The sequence below is a fragment of the Eutrigla gurnardus genome (genome assembly GCF_963514095.1).
Source record: "Eutrigla gurnardus genome assembly, chromosome: 4".
NCBI classification, from domain to species: domain Eukaryota; kingdom Metazoa; phylum Chordata; class Actinopteri; order Perciformes; family Triglidae; genus Eutrigla; species Eutrigla gurnardus.
This window is the reverse complement of record NC_139918.1, coordinates 30483607-30495808: the sequence shown is the minus strand read 5'-3', so window position 1 is coordinate 30495808 and position 12202 is coordinate 30483607. Positions and strand designations below refer to the sequence as shown.

The window sequence follows — 12202 nt, the reverse complement described above, 5'->3', positions numbered from 1 at the left end:
AATGTCAATATTATTTATTAGGATTGTCCCAAAAATATTCCAAAAAAGTGTTTTTTTATTCTTTTGTTTACATTTGTTTGCTTGAAATACATCCCCTCATTAAAAACCCGACCTGGTGACCTTTTTTGACACATCATCACATGATCAGGACTGTCTTCCCAGCAGCCCCGGGACACTCGATGATGTCATGATGGGCCTGGGCGGCCTTGTCCAGCGGATACTGAGAGCCGACGGCTGGACGCAGCCAACCAGCTTCCATCCCGGTGTAGAGCAGCGCCGCACACTCCTTTGTCTCCTCCTGAGAGACGAGACGGATAACATTTCATTTCCCAAACTCTGCAACAGGTCTGCTTGTGTGATGTCACTGCTTCGTACCGGCGTGGCGAGGAAAAGGGCCACTCCCATGATGCTGCTCTCTTTGGCCATGGTGTCTCTGGGGTTGATCTCGATGGAGCCTCTGCAGCCAACGATCTGAAATCAAAGAGATGATGACGCAAATAGAAACGTACATGTGACACGTCAGTTATTGCACGAGCAGTAGCCTGGCTGATTCCAGACTTTAAAGGGACAGTTCACCCCAAAATCATACCTGTCATAGATTGTTTTGGTGTGTCTATTTTTGAATTTGGGGTGAACTGTCCCTTTAAGCTTAAACCGTTTGTTGTTATTTATTGTTGAGAGCAGGTCCTTAGTGACCGTCGTCCTGCTGACCGTAACACGACCTCCCACGGCCAACATCTGGAGGTCTTTATTGAGGTTGACGTTGGACAGCATCTCTACGATCACGTCTACGCCTCGGCCGTCGGTGGCTTCCTGCAACGAGCACACAGACACCCACATCATTTATCAAATGTTTAAATGCCTGCTCAGCTTCATTCATGACTTTCTAGTCGTGTCTCAGTTCAGCCGCTGCATCCTGCGGAGGTTTCATTTAAAGACCAAATGCGTCAACGAGGATGTTGCATTCCAAGGATGTGGCATTCTTTTTCTGACTCACAGGATCCAACTGATGGATCCTTCACGGCCCAACGTATCCCAGTATTTAGTGCGTGCTAGACTGGATTTTAATCACCATGAATCCGCTGGTTGCTAGGCGATGGGAGCTACAAAAAGTGACGCAACAGGAAGTCCTCTGTAGACCAGACCGTCTCATTTATGAGCCCGCTCAGTTTGGCCTGAGCAGTTGGCCGCTGAATTGGGACACACTACTGTTGTTGATGTTCTTGCGCCATGTTTGTGTGTGTGTGTGTGTGCACATGTGTGTGTGTGTGTGCGCACACCATGATTTGGTGTGTGTAGCCCTCCTCTCTGTGATTGAAGGCCAGGTGAGCTCCATTGTTGAGAACCAGCTTCAGTCCCTGCGGCGTCCCCGCCGTCCCCAAAACTTTGAGACCCAGAGCTCTGGACAGCTGACACGTGGCCACACCAACCTGAACACACACACACACACACACACACACACACACACACACACACACACACACACACACACACACACACACACACACACACACACACACACACACACACACACACACACACACACACACAGTGTGGATGTGGAAACCATGACCATTTCTTTTTTAATTAGAAAAGATGAAACAATAATTGCACCCCTCCACTGGCTCCATGGATGAGGACGGTCTCTCCAGGTTTGACGTGGGCTCTGAAACAATTTAAACACGTTTGAGTCACAACACGTTTATGTGCAAAGGCCTTCATACCCAAACTGCTGCGGCCGTCGGCGAGGTCTTACTTTTGAACCAGAGCTCTGTAGGCGGTGAAGTACGGGACGCCGATGGCTGCTCCCTGGGTGAAGTGTAGAGCATCAGGCAGCTTGTGGACGCACTTGTCAGCTGCTATGGCGTACTCTGCATAACCTCCGGACTCTGTGGCGGTGGTGAAAACACGATCTCCAGCCTGGAGAACACACACACACACACACACACACACACACGCACACACACACACACACACACACACACACACGCACACACGCGCACACACGCACACACACGCACACACACGCACACACACGCACACACACACACACACACAGTATAAAATGTGGGAAACTTCTGTTTGGCAGCTTGTTGGCGATCAGAGATCTATGTTGATGTGTTTATTGTCTGGTCAACGTTGATCATACACCTTTACTGCCGTGACTCCGTCTCCAACTTTTTCCACCACTCCGGCCACGTCCGAGCCCGGTGTGTACGGCAGGGCGGGCTTACGGGCAAACGTCCCCGCCCGGATGTACGTTTCCACAGGGTTGATTCCGCAGGCGTGGACGCGGATCAACACCTGCAGCAGAGGCGGCGTCGATAATACATTTTATTTTTTAATAACCGTTTTTATTGATTTTTAAGAAACTCGCAGTACATAAAAACTCCAACATACATTTACACACACATGTACCGACAATACAACAATAATAATGTACAATATCATACTGGAGGAAATAAACAATAGACTAATATACTAAAAGTAAAATATTAGATATGATAACAAAAGTTATCAGTTTATTATTTTCAGTAAAACACGACCAGAGGTGGGAAGTAACGAAGTAGTATCTGTACTTTAAAGCCCCATTGGCTCGTACCCTCCATCCAATGTCCTCGTCATCCCGCCTCGTCCCCGCCCACTCCCGCCTCGTCCAATCGTGGAACTGGGGGAGGGGTTTGGTTGAGGGGGGCGGGATGCTTTTTCAAATCTGTCTCAGAGGCTCAACTGATTTTCAGAATGCTTTAATTGAGTATTTATTTTTTACTTTTACTCCCTACATTTTATAATGCAAACAAACGGCCCGTTACTTTAGTTTTAATGCATTTGAGGTGAATTATGGGTTATTGTTTTTCTTATAAATGTGACGCCTTGCACAATAAATAAATATCCTCAGGGATACTTTTTTACTTTCTACTTGGAATACATTTCAGAACCTGTACCCTTTTACACTTTTACATGAGTAAAGAATTTGAAGTATGTGTACTTCTAGTCCTTTTGAATCCTTATATGTAGAATGAAACATTAAATCTGTCTCTACTCCAATCTTAAATCAAGTTATATTGAAGGATTTTAATGAGGCTTTGAAACAGTTTAAAATATTTGTCATAGTGACATTGCTTTTTTTTGTTACACGGAGACTGTTGACCTCGGCTAACATTTGAAAAGTAACTTCCTCACCACCGCTCTTACACAATAAGGACGGTTACTTGTTGTACTTTGAACACTGTTGGTGTTGCTCCACCTGTCTGCCGGCCTCACCTGTCCGGTTCCGGGTTTAGGGACCGGTACATCAGAGCAGAGTCTGAGCACCGACGGAGGTCCGAGCTCCTTCACTCTGATGGCTCTCATCATCTTCACCAGCCCGCCGCCCGACATGCTTCCTGCTTCCTCCGAGCCGCACTGGGCTGTTTCAGGAGGTGAGTTTACGGCCCGGAGCGCTGGGGTACTGCACATGCGCAGTGGTTATAGTTGGCCGAGTCTACTGCGCGTGCGTCATGCCACCCTGACCACTTTGAACTCTCCTTTTTGCCTAAGAAGGCTACTGCTGCTGCGGTTTTAAGCGCATCAGCGCCACCACCTGGACCAGATGGGACTGCAGTTGCCGGGTTTAAAACAGGATAAAGAAGAATAAGAAAAACATATATTTAATAAAGCTCAAAGTGTTAAAAAGCAGTGTGGCAGGAAGTGTAAGGGTTCTCCCCCAGTGAGTTACACTTCCTCAAAGAGACTCTCAAGAGATTAATACTTTTTCCATAGATTGGGTTAACTCCTATATTTCCTATTACAGCAAAACTAAAAACTACAACATGTGCTTATTTAATATAATATATGTAATTATAATATATAAAGTAATAATAATAATGAATTCCTAGTTTTTAATTATTTTTAAACACAATTGCTTATCATTCCTTAATTGTTTGTAATAGTAATGTCCTGTTTTAATTTTTATATATTTTATTTTCATTAAAATACTTTAAACTTTTATTATTATTGTTTTTATTTAATTCATGAAGAGGACCGAACATCTAAACGCACAGCCCATGACCCAGTCGATTGCCGATTTAAATCGATGCTTTTCAGATCGACTGCTTTGGTCTCAATGTATCACGACGTCACACCCGGTCGCGCACTGCCGACTCCTACCTCTGTGGATTAGCATCGAGCTAACAGGAAACCCCATCCACATTACAGGAGAGTCGTGAAAGCCGCTCGGGACGAGCATAAATGCTGAACCAGGACCAGGAGAAGCGATACCCTGACCCGGTCAGTCGAGTCCCGGTCCCGGTCCCGTCGTGAGCACTCTTGTGTTGGATGATAGGACTCTTCATAAGGACGCAGACTGGACGCTGGCAGCCTCACGTTAGACGTGGTGAACTCCGCCCTCGTGCCTCACTCGGATCACCATGGCAACAAGGAGCGGGTTCGTGCTCCAGAGACTGATCCGGGGACTCGGAGCTCCCACGGTTGGGTACCTGTGTTCAGCCTCGACCTCCAGTCAAGGGCGCCTCCTGGTGAAGCCTCAAGTCAGACACGTGAGCTGCAAGTCTCCGCCCACAGGTACTCGATCACGATCACTGTTGGATTGTACGTTATTGATTTACTGCTGCCTTCCAACACAGCCCAAAGGGTTTTTACAAACATGTGGTGGTAGAAACTGCATCCAGCTGGCTCTTAAATCTCCATGTGGTTTCTTTTCCCAGGTCCCAGCAGTCTGTCGTTCAGGAGTCACACCTGTGGGGAGCTGAGACCAGACCACGTGGGAGAGAAGGTCACCCTGTGTGGGTGGGTCCAGTACCTCAGGTGATGCTCCATACCTCACTGCACTGTTCTGCGTTGTGATGAAACGGTGTATTTACATTTTCATCTCACACACAATAACATCACATTTTAACGTTTCTTCCTCCGACAGGCAAAACCTGTTTGTCATCCTACGAGACTTCAGCGGCTTGGTGCAAGTTCTAGTCCCTCAGGAAGACGTGAGGATGAGCAGTCCGATGCAGCACGCTCTTTTTCTTTACATCCATTGTAAACCCTTTTTTTTCGTGTCTTTTAAGTGTGCGAGTAATTCGAAAGCGGCGCTGTGCGATCTCACCACCGAGTCTGTCGTCAAGGTTACAGGGACAGTCCGGCGACGACCTGCAGGGCAGGAGAACAAGGTTTGTGTGTAAATTAAAGGAGAATGTTTGTCTATGTGTTACGTAGTTCTGAGTGAAACACGGCAGACCATGACCTCACGACCTTCTCTCGCCTTATTGAGCCTTAAGTTTCAGATTTATATGTTGGTGTCACGATGTTATTGGTTCATACAAGCTGAAGTAAGCTTATTTCAACATTAAATCAAACCTGGCTTTTAAAAGCAGCTCCTGTTAATCAAATCAGGACGTTCAACATGTTTTTTTTAATGGTAACGGGAGAGAAGTGTTGAACGTGTGGATTAACAGACTTCTGTTTCTTGTTTGAAAACTAGAAGTTTTTACAGTTTGAGAAGTTCTGGTGGCTGTTGAATCACATCGATCCTCGTTCCTTTGCCGTTCACACAGAGACTCCTCTGAACCGAAGCAGTAAGGGGACGTAACGGTTGAAGTATTTTATCATTTTGTAGTTCTGTTGTTTCCGTGCCAACAGGCGATGCCAACAGGGGAAATAGAAATCCTGACTGAGAGCGTCGAGGTTTTCAACGTGTGCCGGAAGTTGCCTTTTGAGATTAAAGACTTTGTCAAAGTAAGTAAATATTTTCTGTTCTAGCGACTAATATGATGAGTTGTTGCTGTTAATCGTGAACGATTGTGTTTGTTGTCGTGTGCTTGTCCAGAAATCGGAGTCTTTGCGGATGCAGTACCGCTACCTGGACCTGAGGTCCTCTCAGATGCAGAAGAACCTCAGACTGAGGTCTCAGCTGGTGATGAAGATGAGGGAATACCTCTGTAACGAGCACGGTAAGAAGACAGCTTTCACAGCAAACGGGAATTTATCAAGCTTCATGTTTTCTTCCAGGTGAGTTGTAATTTCTCCATGAACTCTAAAGGTACAGTTATATGTTACATTACGGTCATGTCTTTCTTTTGGTTTTTGGAAAACAACAATGATTTTAGTCCTGTCTAGAACAAGGGATAGGGGTGCACTTCAGCCTCTTGTGGCCGAAATTAGTATTACAAAAACAAACAATTGAATGAAAATGATCCTGACGAAACCTTTACGTCCTTTTTTTCTACCTGTTTCAGAAGAGAAGAGGAACTAGGATTATCATCTAATCTGAGAAAACAAATTAGATTAGATTTAAAGTAAATAGATCATCAGAATATTTATTTTTCTCACTTGCCCCTCAGGGATTCCATAGTAAACCCATGCATACATAACACGTAAAGTAGTAGTAGATTAGTCGATGGTAGGATCCGGGTCCTCATTGCTGAATCGTAACTAATTAATGTTTTCTTTTGTTCTCATTTGTAGGTTTTGTGGACGTTGAGACTCCCACCTTGTTTAAAAGAACTCCAGGGGTAAGAAGGTGGTCTTTAATTTATTGAAAGATTTCAGCTCGACAGAATAGAAGTCACTTAAAAGAGGACCTCTGGTGGATTTCTTCTTCCTTTCTGTCCTTCATTGTGTTTCTAGTTTGTTGTTCATGTAAAATGTCTCCATAGAGTCAAAGCCTAACGTTCAGGTCCAAAGGGATTTAATATCCCCCACAGAAACTCATTTAAACTTCTGACAATGACTCCTTTATTCTGTTCTTCCCTCCGACACGTGATGATGTCCAAACTCTGTTCACTCTGTTGTGTTTCAGGGAGCCAAAGAGTTTGTGGTTCCGTCCAGAGAACCGGGTCGGTTCTACTCTCTGCCTCAGAGCCCACAGCAGTTTAAGCAGCTTCTGATGGTGGCTGGTATCGACAGGTGGGTCCCGGTCTGAGTAGACCTGAATGGTTGTCTAGTTCCGATCTGCACATTCACATAATAGATGCATTTCTTTAGATTTTTAAGTTGGCGTTGAAACTGCAAACACTATTATACTTATTTCCTACTTCGTTCTGCACACCAATTTCCCTCAAGATAAATTACATTTTGTCTGATTTCTTAATGCACCTCAGGGGTTGGATCTTTTAAGTGGCTATAATATAATAATACACTTTGTTTCTGGAGCAAAATAAAGGACAAAGTTCCAAACAGAGAGAAAATAAAACACACGATTAAAGTAATAAACAAGACATTGGCAACAGTAAATTAAGCAGGCAACTCAGATAAATGGTTTCTGATAAATGTGGGGGGGTAGCAAAAGTCCCCTTTAGTTTTCATCTTGGACTCCAGATCAGCTAGTAGACCACCGCCCGAAGATCTCAGATAATGTCAAGGTTGATAAGGAATTAAAATCTCTAAAACGTAGTCTGGCTGTAATCAATAGTTTTGTAATAACTAGTTGTTCATGGATGTCACCGTGGCAGGTACTTCCAGATGGCCCGGTGCTACCGAGACGAAGGCTCCAAACCAGACCGGCAGCCGGAGTTCACCCAGGTAACAAGGACACGGAACACGCTGTTAGTTTCATGTCGTTAGATGTTGATATTGGACTTCATATGTTCCCACACCGGGACTTGAACCAGTACTCCAGTGCTAGACCACATGGGTCTACATTAAGAGAACTTAGTCTAAGTCTAAAGAACAGTTTCCTGGTGTTGTGCACTAAAATAATAGCATGTAAACAGTATAGCTAGCTGATCGGTCTCCTCTCGTTGTCTCTCCCAGGTAGACATAGAAATGTCTTTTGTGGACCAGGCCGGTATCATGTCCCTGGTGGAGGGTCTGTTGCAGTACTCCTGGCCTGCAGACAAAAGTCCCATTCAGGTTCCTTTTCAAACCCTGACGTATGAAGAGGCCATGAGGGACTACGGGGTGGACAAGCCTGACACCAGATTCTCTATGAAGGTCGGTCATTCTGCTTGTTTCTTCGTCTTTTTAGAGATTGGTTAAACTCTAAAAGTGAACGCCGAGACTAAAGCAATCAAGCCTGAACAATTAGAACCACAAAGAAACCAAGAGTACAAACACAACTTCTGAATCTCCGTCTGAATCACTGAATATCTGTCCGTTTTATGATCTGTCTCCTTCCAGCTTATCGACCTCAGTCAGCTCTTCTCGTCTACAGAAATAGACTTCCTCAGATCAGCTCTCAGCCAACCAGGAGGCTCCGTTCAGGCCCTCCGCGTCCCCGGCGCAGCGGTAAGAACCAAACCGTTTCCTGTCAAAATGAATCCATTGGAGGTCAAAGCAATGAGACCAGAACTTTGACTTTTCTAGACCTCGTCGTTGCTTCCTGTCTCAGGTCTTCTGTCTTGTGTTTGATTACAGAAACTGTTTGCTGGGAAAGTTTTGGAAGAACTGAAACAATCGGCTCAGACTCAGTTCGGCCAGGTCGGATTGTTTTTCCTTTCGTCTCTTCACTTATCGTTGTGTGAATTCAGTGTCATCTCTGCTCTCTTCAGAGCCACAAGACTCCGTTGACAATGACAGTAATTTTGAATCTCAGAACAAGAGTTGCTGGTCTACAGCTGCTAGTTAGTGTTATTGTGAGACTTTTGATTCACTAGAGTCCGGCAGTACATTGCTTTGCAGTTAATTTAAGTATCCAAACATACTATATACGCAAAGGTTTATTGTGAAGCTTCAGTGTCGTGGTGTCCTGGTTGATTTCTCATTGTGTCTTTCCTCATGCTTCATCCCAAGGAGCTCAGCGTGCTGCAGGTCAAAGCAGACGGGACATTGAAGTCTCCCCTGAAGAAGCTGCTGTCTGTTTCAGCCACAGATGAGCTGCTGAAGAGGACTGGAGCCGAACCAGGAGACCTGCTGCTGATGGCAGCTGGTTCCCTCCAAACCGTGGTAAGAAACTCACTGACGCCCAGGAAGACAGTGTTACAATATAGCAAGGTAAACCTGAACATAACGTTATTAACCCTTCCCTCAGCGCCCGTTGCTGGGTAATCTTCGTCTTCGGTGTGCAGACTTCCTGGAGTCTCATGGCGTGTCGGTCCGTGACCCCTCAGCCTTCCACTTTCTGTGGGTTGTGGACTTCCCTCTCTTCTTGCCCAAAGAAGAGGACCCCGAGCAGCTGGAGTCAGCACATCACCCGTTCACTGCTCCGCTGCCAGAGGACGCACAGTTACTCTACACAGAGCCACAGAAGGTAGCTTCATCATTGCACCTTTACCAATAATCACACATCACGTAGGGTGAGTCGAGGCTCATGGATTGTTATTTCCAGGTACGTGGCCAGCACTATGACCTGGTGTTGAATGGCTGTGAGGTTGGAGGAGGATCCATCCGCATCCACAAGGCTTCAGAGCAGCTTCATGTCCTGCAGAGTATCCTCAAGGTCAGTCAGTAACCGTGTCTGATGAGATGTGAAGTTGACCTTGAATTGTGAAGCTAACTTCGTTAGCATCTTCACACCAGAATCTACATGGATCCAGATCCAGTAAGGCTGCTGCTCTGCTGCTTGTGTTCATTAGATCCACCCGTCGCTCCTCCACAGTCCAAATATGGTCACTTCCTTCACTGGTTAAAAAAATTACAAGATGGCGACGGCCAAAATGCTGAAGTCGAAGCTTCAAAACCAAAGTCCCCAAACCAACGGGTGACGTAACCATGACTACGTCCACTTCTCATATACAGTCTGTGGTTAGTCTCCATAGTAACTCATTTCATTGCATAAAATGAGCTGTAGTGGCCTCTGAGAATTAAAACCTTGTGACACTTTTTATTTTGTGAGCTTTTGCAAAAATCTCCAAATGTTCAAATGTTTTTATACCAAATCACAGCCTGACTTCTTCTCTGGTGCTCCTCAATGTCCTGGATTCTTGTTGTGGTACTTTAGAGGGGTTTTTGAGATCATGAAGGTTGAGCTTAGCATCTTCTGAGGGAGGCGACTGAATTGGGACTCAACTATTGTATACCTTGATAGTTTTCAGTCTGCCTTTAGGAATCTGGTTGAATCTCACATGTCTGCTGCAGGAGGATCCCAGTCTTCTCTCTCACCTGCTGGAGGCTCTGGACTCGGGAGCGCCACCACATGGAGGCATTGCTCTGGGTACGGTCAACTCTTCTATTTAAATAAAACCACAAAACACATAGAAATGGAGCACATGCAGCCAGTCAAACAGTTTAACAGTTTTACTTTATCTGCGTTGTGCTTTATCCTTACAACATATGAGTTATGGGCTTTAGCTCGGAGGTCAACTGATAAATCATATCCAGAAAGAAAAATATCAGTAATTTAGGGCCGAGATTACTGTTTGTAAACTTTGGATGGATGAAACCCCCAATGTGTTAAACTAAAATACAAAACAAAAATATAATAGAAATACACATGAATGCATTTTGTAAAAAAATATAGTAAATATTAATAAATCATGAATCAATTAAGCATTATTACACGAGAGGGTGTGCTTTACCGTCATTATTGTCACGACAGTGATGCGGTCAGGAACGAGGCGCTTGCGCCAAGTTCCGTTAGCATCACTGAAGTGACAATAATGACGGTAAAGCACACCCTCTCGTGTAATAATGCGATTATACAACGACCAACAATAAAAATAAAATATATTAGAAAATTATGTGGAACAATACGCTCTCAAAGTATAAGTGTTTTGCTAGTGTTTGTCCCCGTTTCAATGGAAATACATGACGTCTGGCGTTAACTAGTCCCTGTCAGCTGACAGCCAACGTCTGCAGCTGTCTCGAAAGCATCGCAATTTCCCAAAACTGAATAAATACCACACAAAGCAACACACAACTGCTTTGCTAGCTCAATCATGTTGTAACTAAGATATCCACTGGTAAAAATATTTTTTTCATGGACTGATATAGTTATTACGTCTGCCGACTTTACAGTCATTTTAAGCTAGTAGCCTAACGTTACGGTAGCAGTTGCCATGTCAACGACTCATCAGCACAGCTGATCTTTATCTACAATGATTAACGGTTATACTGCTTTCATTAATCAGCAATTTGATAGTTTATATGATCAATTTTTAGGCGACATTTACTACATCGTCTCTTACATCTCAGTATTTATTACTTCTGCTTATTCTGCATATAGGCTACAATAGCTATATTAATCTTAATGTTCTTCTACTGTACTGATATACCATAATTACTAATAAGGCGGAGTGATATTTACAGTGATGAGGCATTTTTCATTTGAGCACGGCTAGCTGTGCTTTAACGCTCATTTGAGCACATTCTAAAATGTCTGATTGACCAATCAGATTGCTCGGTCGGATCTACGTGTTGTATAATAAATAAATAATGTTTTGAGTGAGTTTTACTGCACGTGATTTTATTTCAATGTATTTATTTCATAACTGTAACGGAGAGTAACTCTCTTGTTGATCTTTACAGAGTTGTGAGCAGCTAGGTGGTTGATTCAGAATAAATTTGCATGATTGTTGCTTTTAGTTAGCACACATTAGCTAGTCTGGAACGGTGAAATGGTTATGTATTTATTGAGTCGTCCTCCATGCTTCTCTAGGTCTGGACCGGCTGGTCTCCATTGTGGTCGGCTCTCCCAGCATCCGTGACGTCATCGCTTTCCCCAAGTCGTTCCGGGGTCACGACCTCATGAGCGGCGCCCCTGACTTTGTATCCGAGGAGGAGCTGAAGTCTTACCACGTCTCTGTCACATGGCCAGCAGAACGAGGGGGAGATAGAGAGACATCAGAGGAAGGGAAGTGATGTGTGAGGAGGAAGAGAGAAAACGAGGAGGAGGTGATGCTGTGGCTGCAAGTCTGTCGGGCTACTTTGAAAATGGAAGAGAAAGGAATCGGCCATCGTGTACATTATGGAAATCTGAAACACTGACGCTTCAACAAAGAGGAAAAGCTTATTACCAAACCTCACCGATGGCAAACAACACTCGAGGATGGACAGATATGTTGATCATGGATAATGAAACCTCTGTTAAGAAGTGGCTCGTATAATAATTATTTCAAACAAGGTTTTCTGTAAATAAACAATTTCTTAAATTTAGGGACTTTAAAAAGCTGCTCCGTTAGTATTGGTTTGCATGTGATGGTCCAAAAATGTTGTTTCAGACAGTGTTCCACCTCCATATGAATAAACCAATTCATTACAACCTGTAATTTTATCTGTGAAATTCACAGTGCTCTTCTGTGTGAAGACCACATTCTCCTATTAGAATCTTATCTTC

At 44.3% G+C, this 12202-nt stretch overlaps 2 protein-coding genes across 2 annotated transcripts; one reads left to right on the top strand and one right to left on the bottom strand.

Moving 5' to 3' along the window:
• Positions 1-55: 55 nt before the first annotated feature.
• On the bottom strand, positions 56-3505 carry cryz (crystallin, zeta (quinone reductase)). The gene is made up of 8 exons (XM_084008602.1): positions 3265-3505; positions 2152-2304; positions 1757-1920; positions 1615-1666; positions 1281-1430; positions 712-813; positions 376-471; positions 56-298 (listed from the first exon to the last, which is right to left on the bottom strand). The coding sequence occupies exons 1-8, from the start codon at positions 3457-3459 to the stop codon at positions 137-139; spliced, it is 1074 nt and encodes a 357-aa protein (XP_083864728.1). The 5' UTR covers positions 3460-3505; the 3' UTR covers positions 56-136.
• Positions 3506-3616: 111 nt separating this feature from the next.
• Positions 3617-12127, top strand: dars2 (aspartyl-tRNA synthetase 2, mitochondrial). Its single transcript, XM_084008601.1, has 17 exons — positions 3617-4563; positions 4707-4806; positions 4916-4982; positions 5061-5162; positions 5632-5727; positions 5819-5942; positions 6457-6503; positions 6791-6897; positions 7443-7512; positions 7744-7923; positions 8110-8217; positions 8347-8409; positions 8722-8874; positions 8960-9178; positions 9257-9367; positions 10006-10081; positions 11525-12127. Exons 1-17 carry the CDS (start codon positions 4410-4412, stop codon positions 11725-11727), a joined length of 1980 nt encoding a protein of 659 aa, XP_083864727.1. The 5' UTR covers positions 3617-4409; the 3' UTR covers positions 11728-12127.
• The last annotated feature ends 75 nt before the right edge of the window (positions 12128-12202 follow it).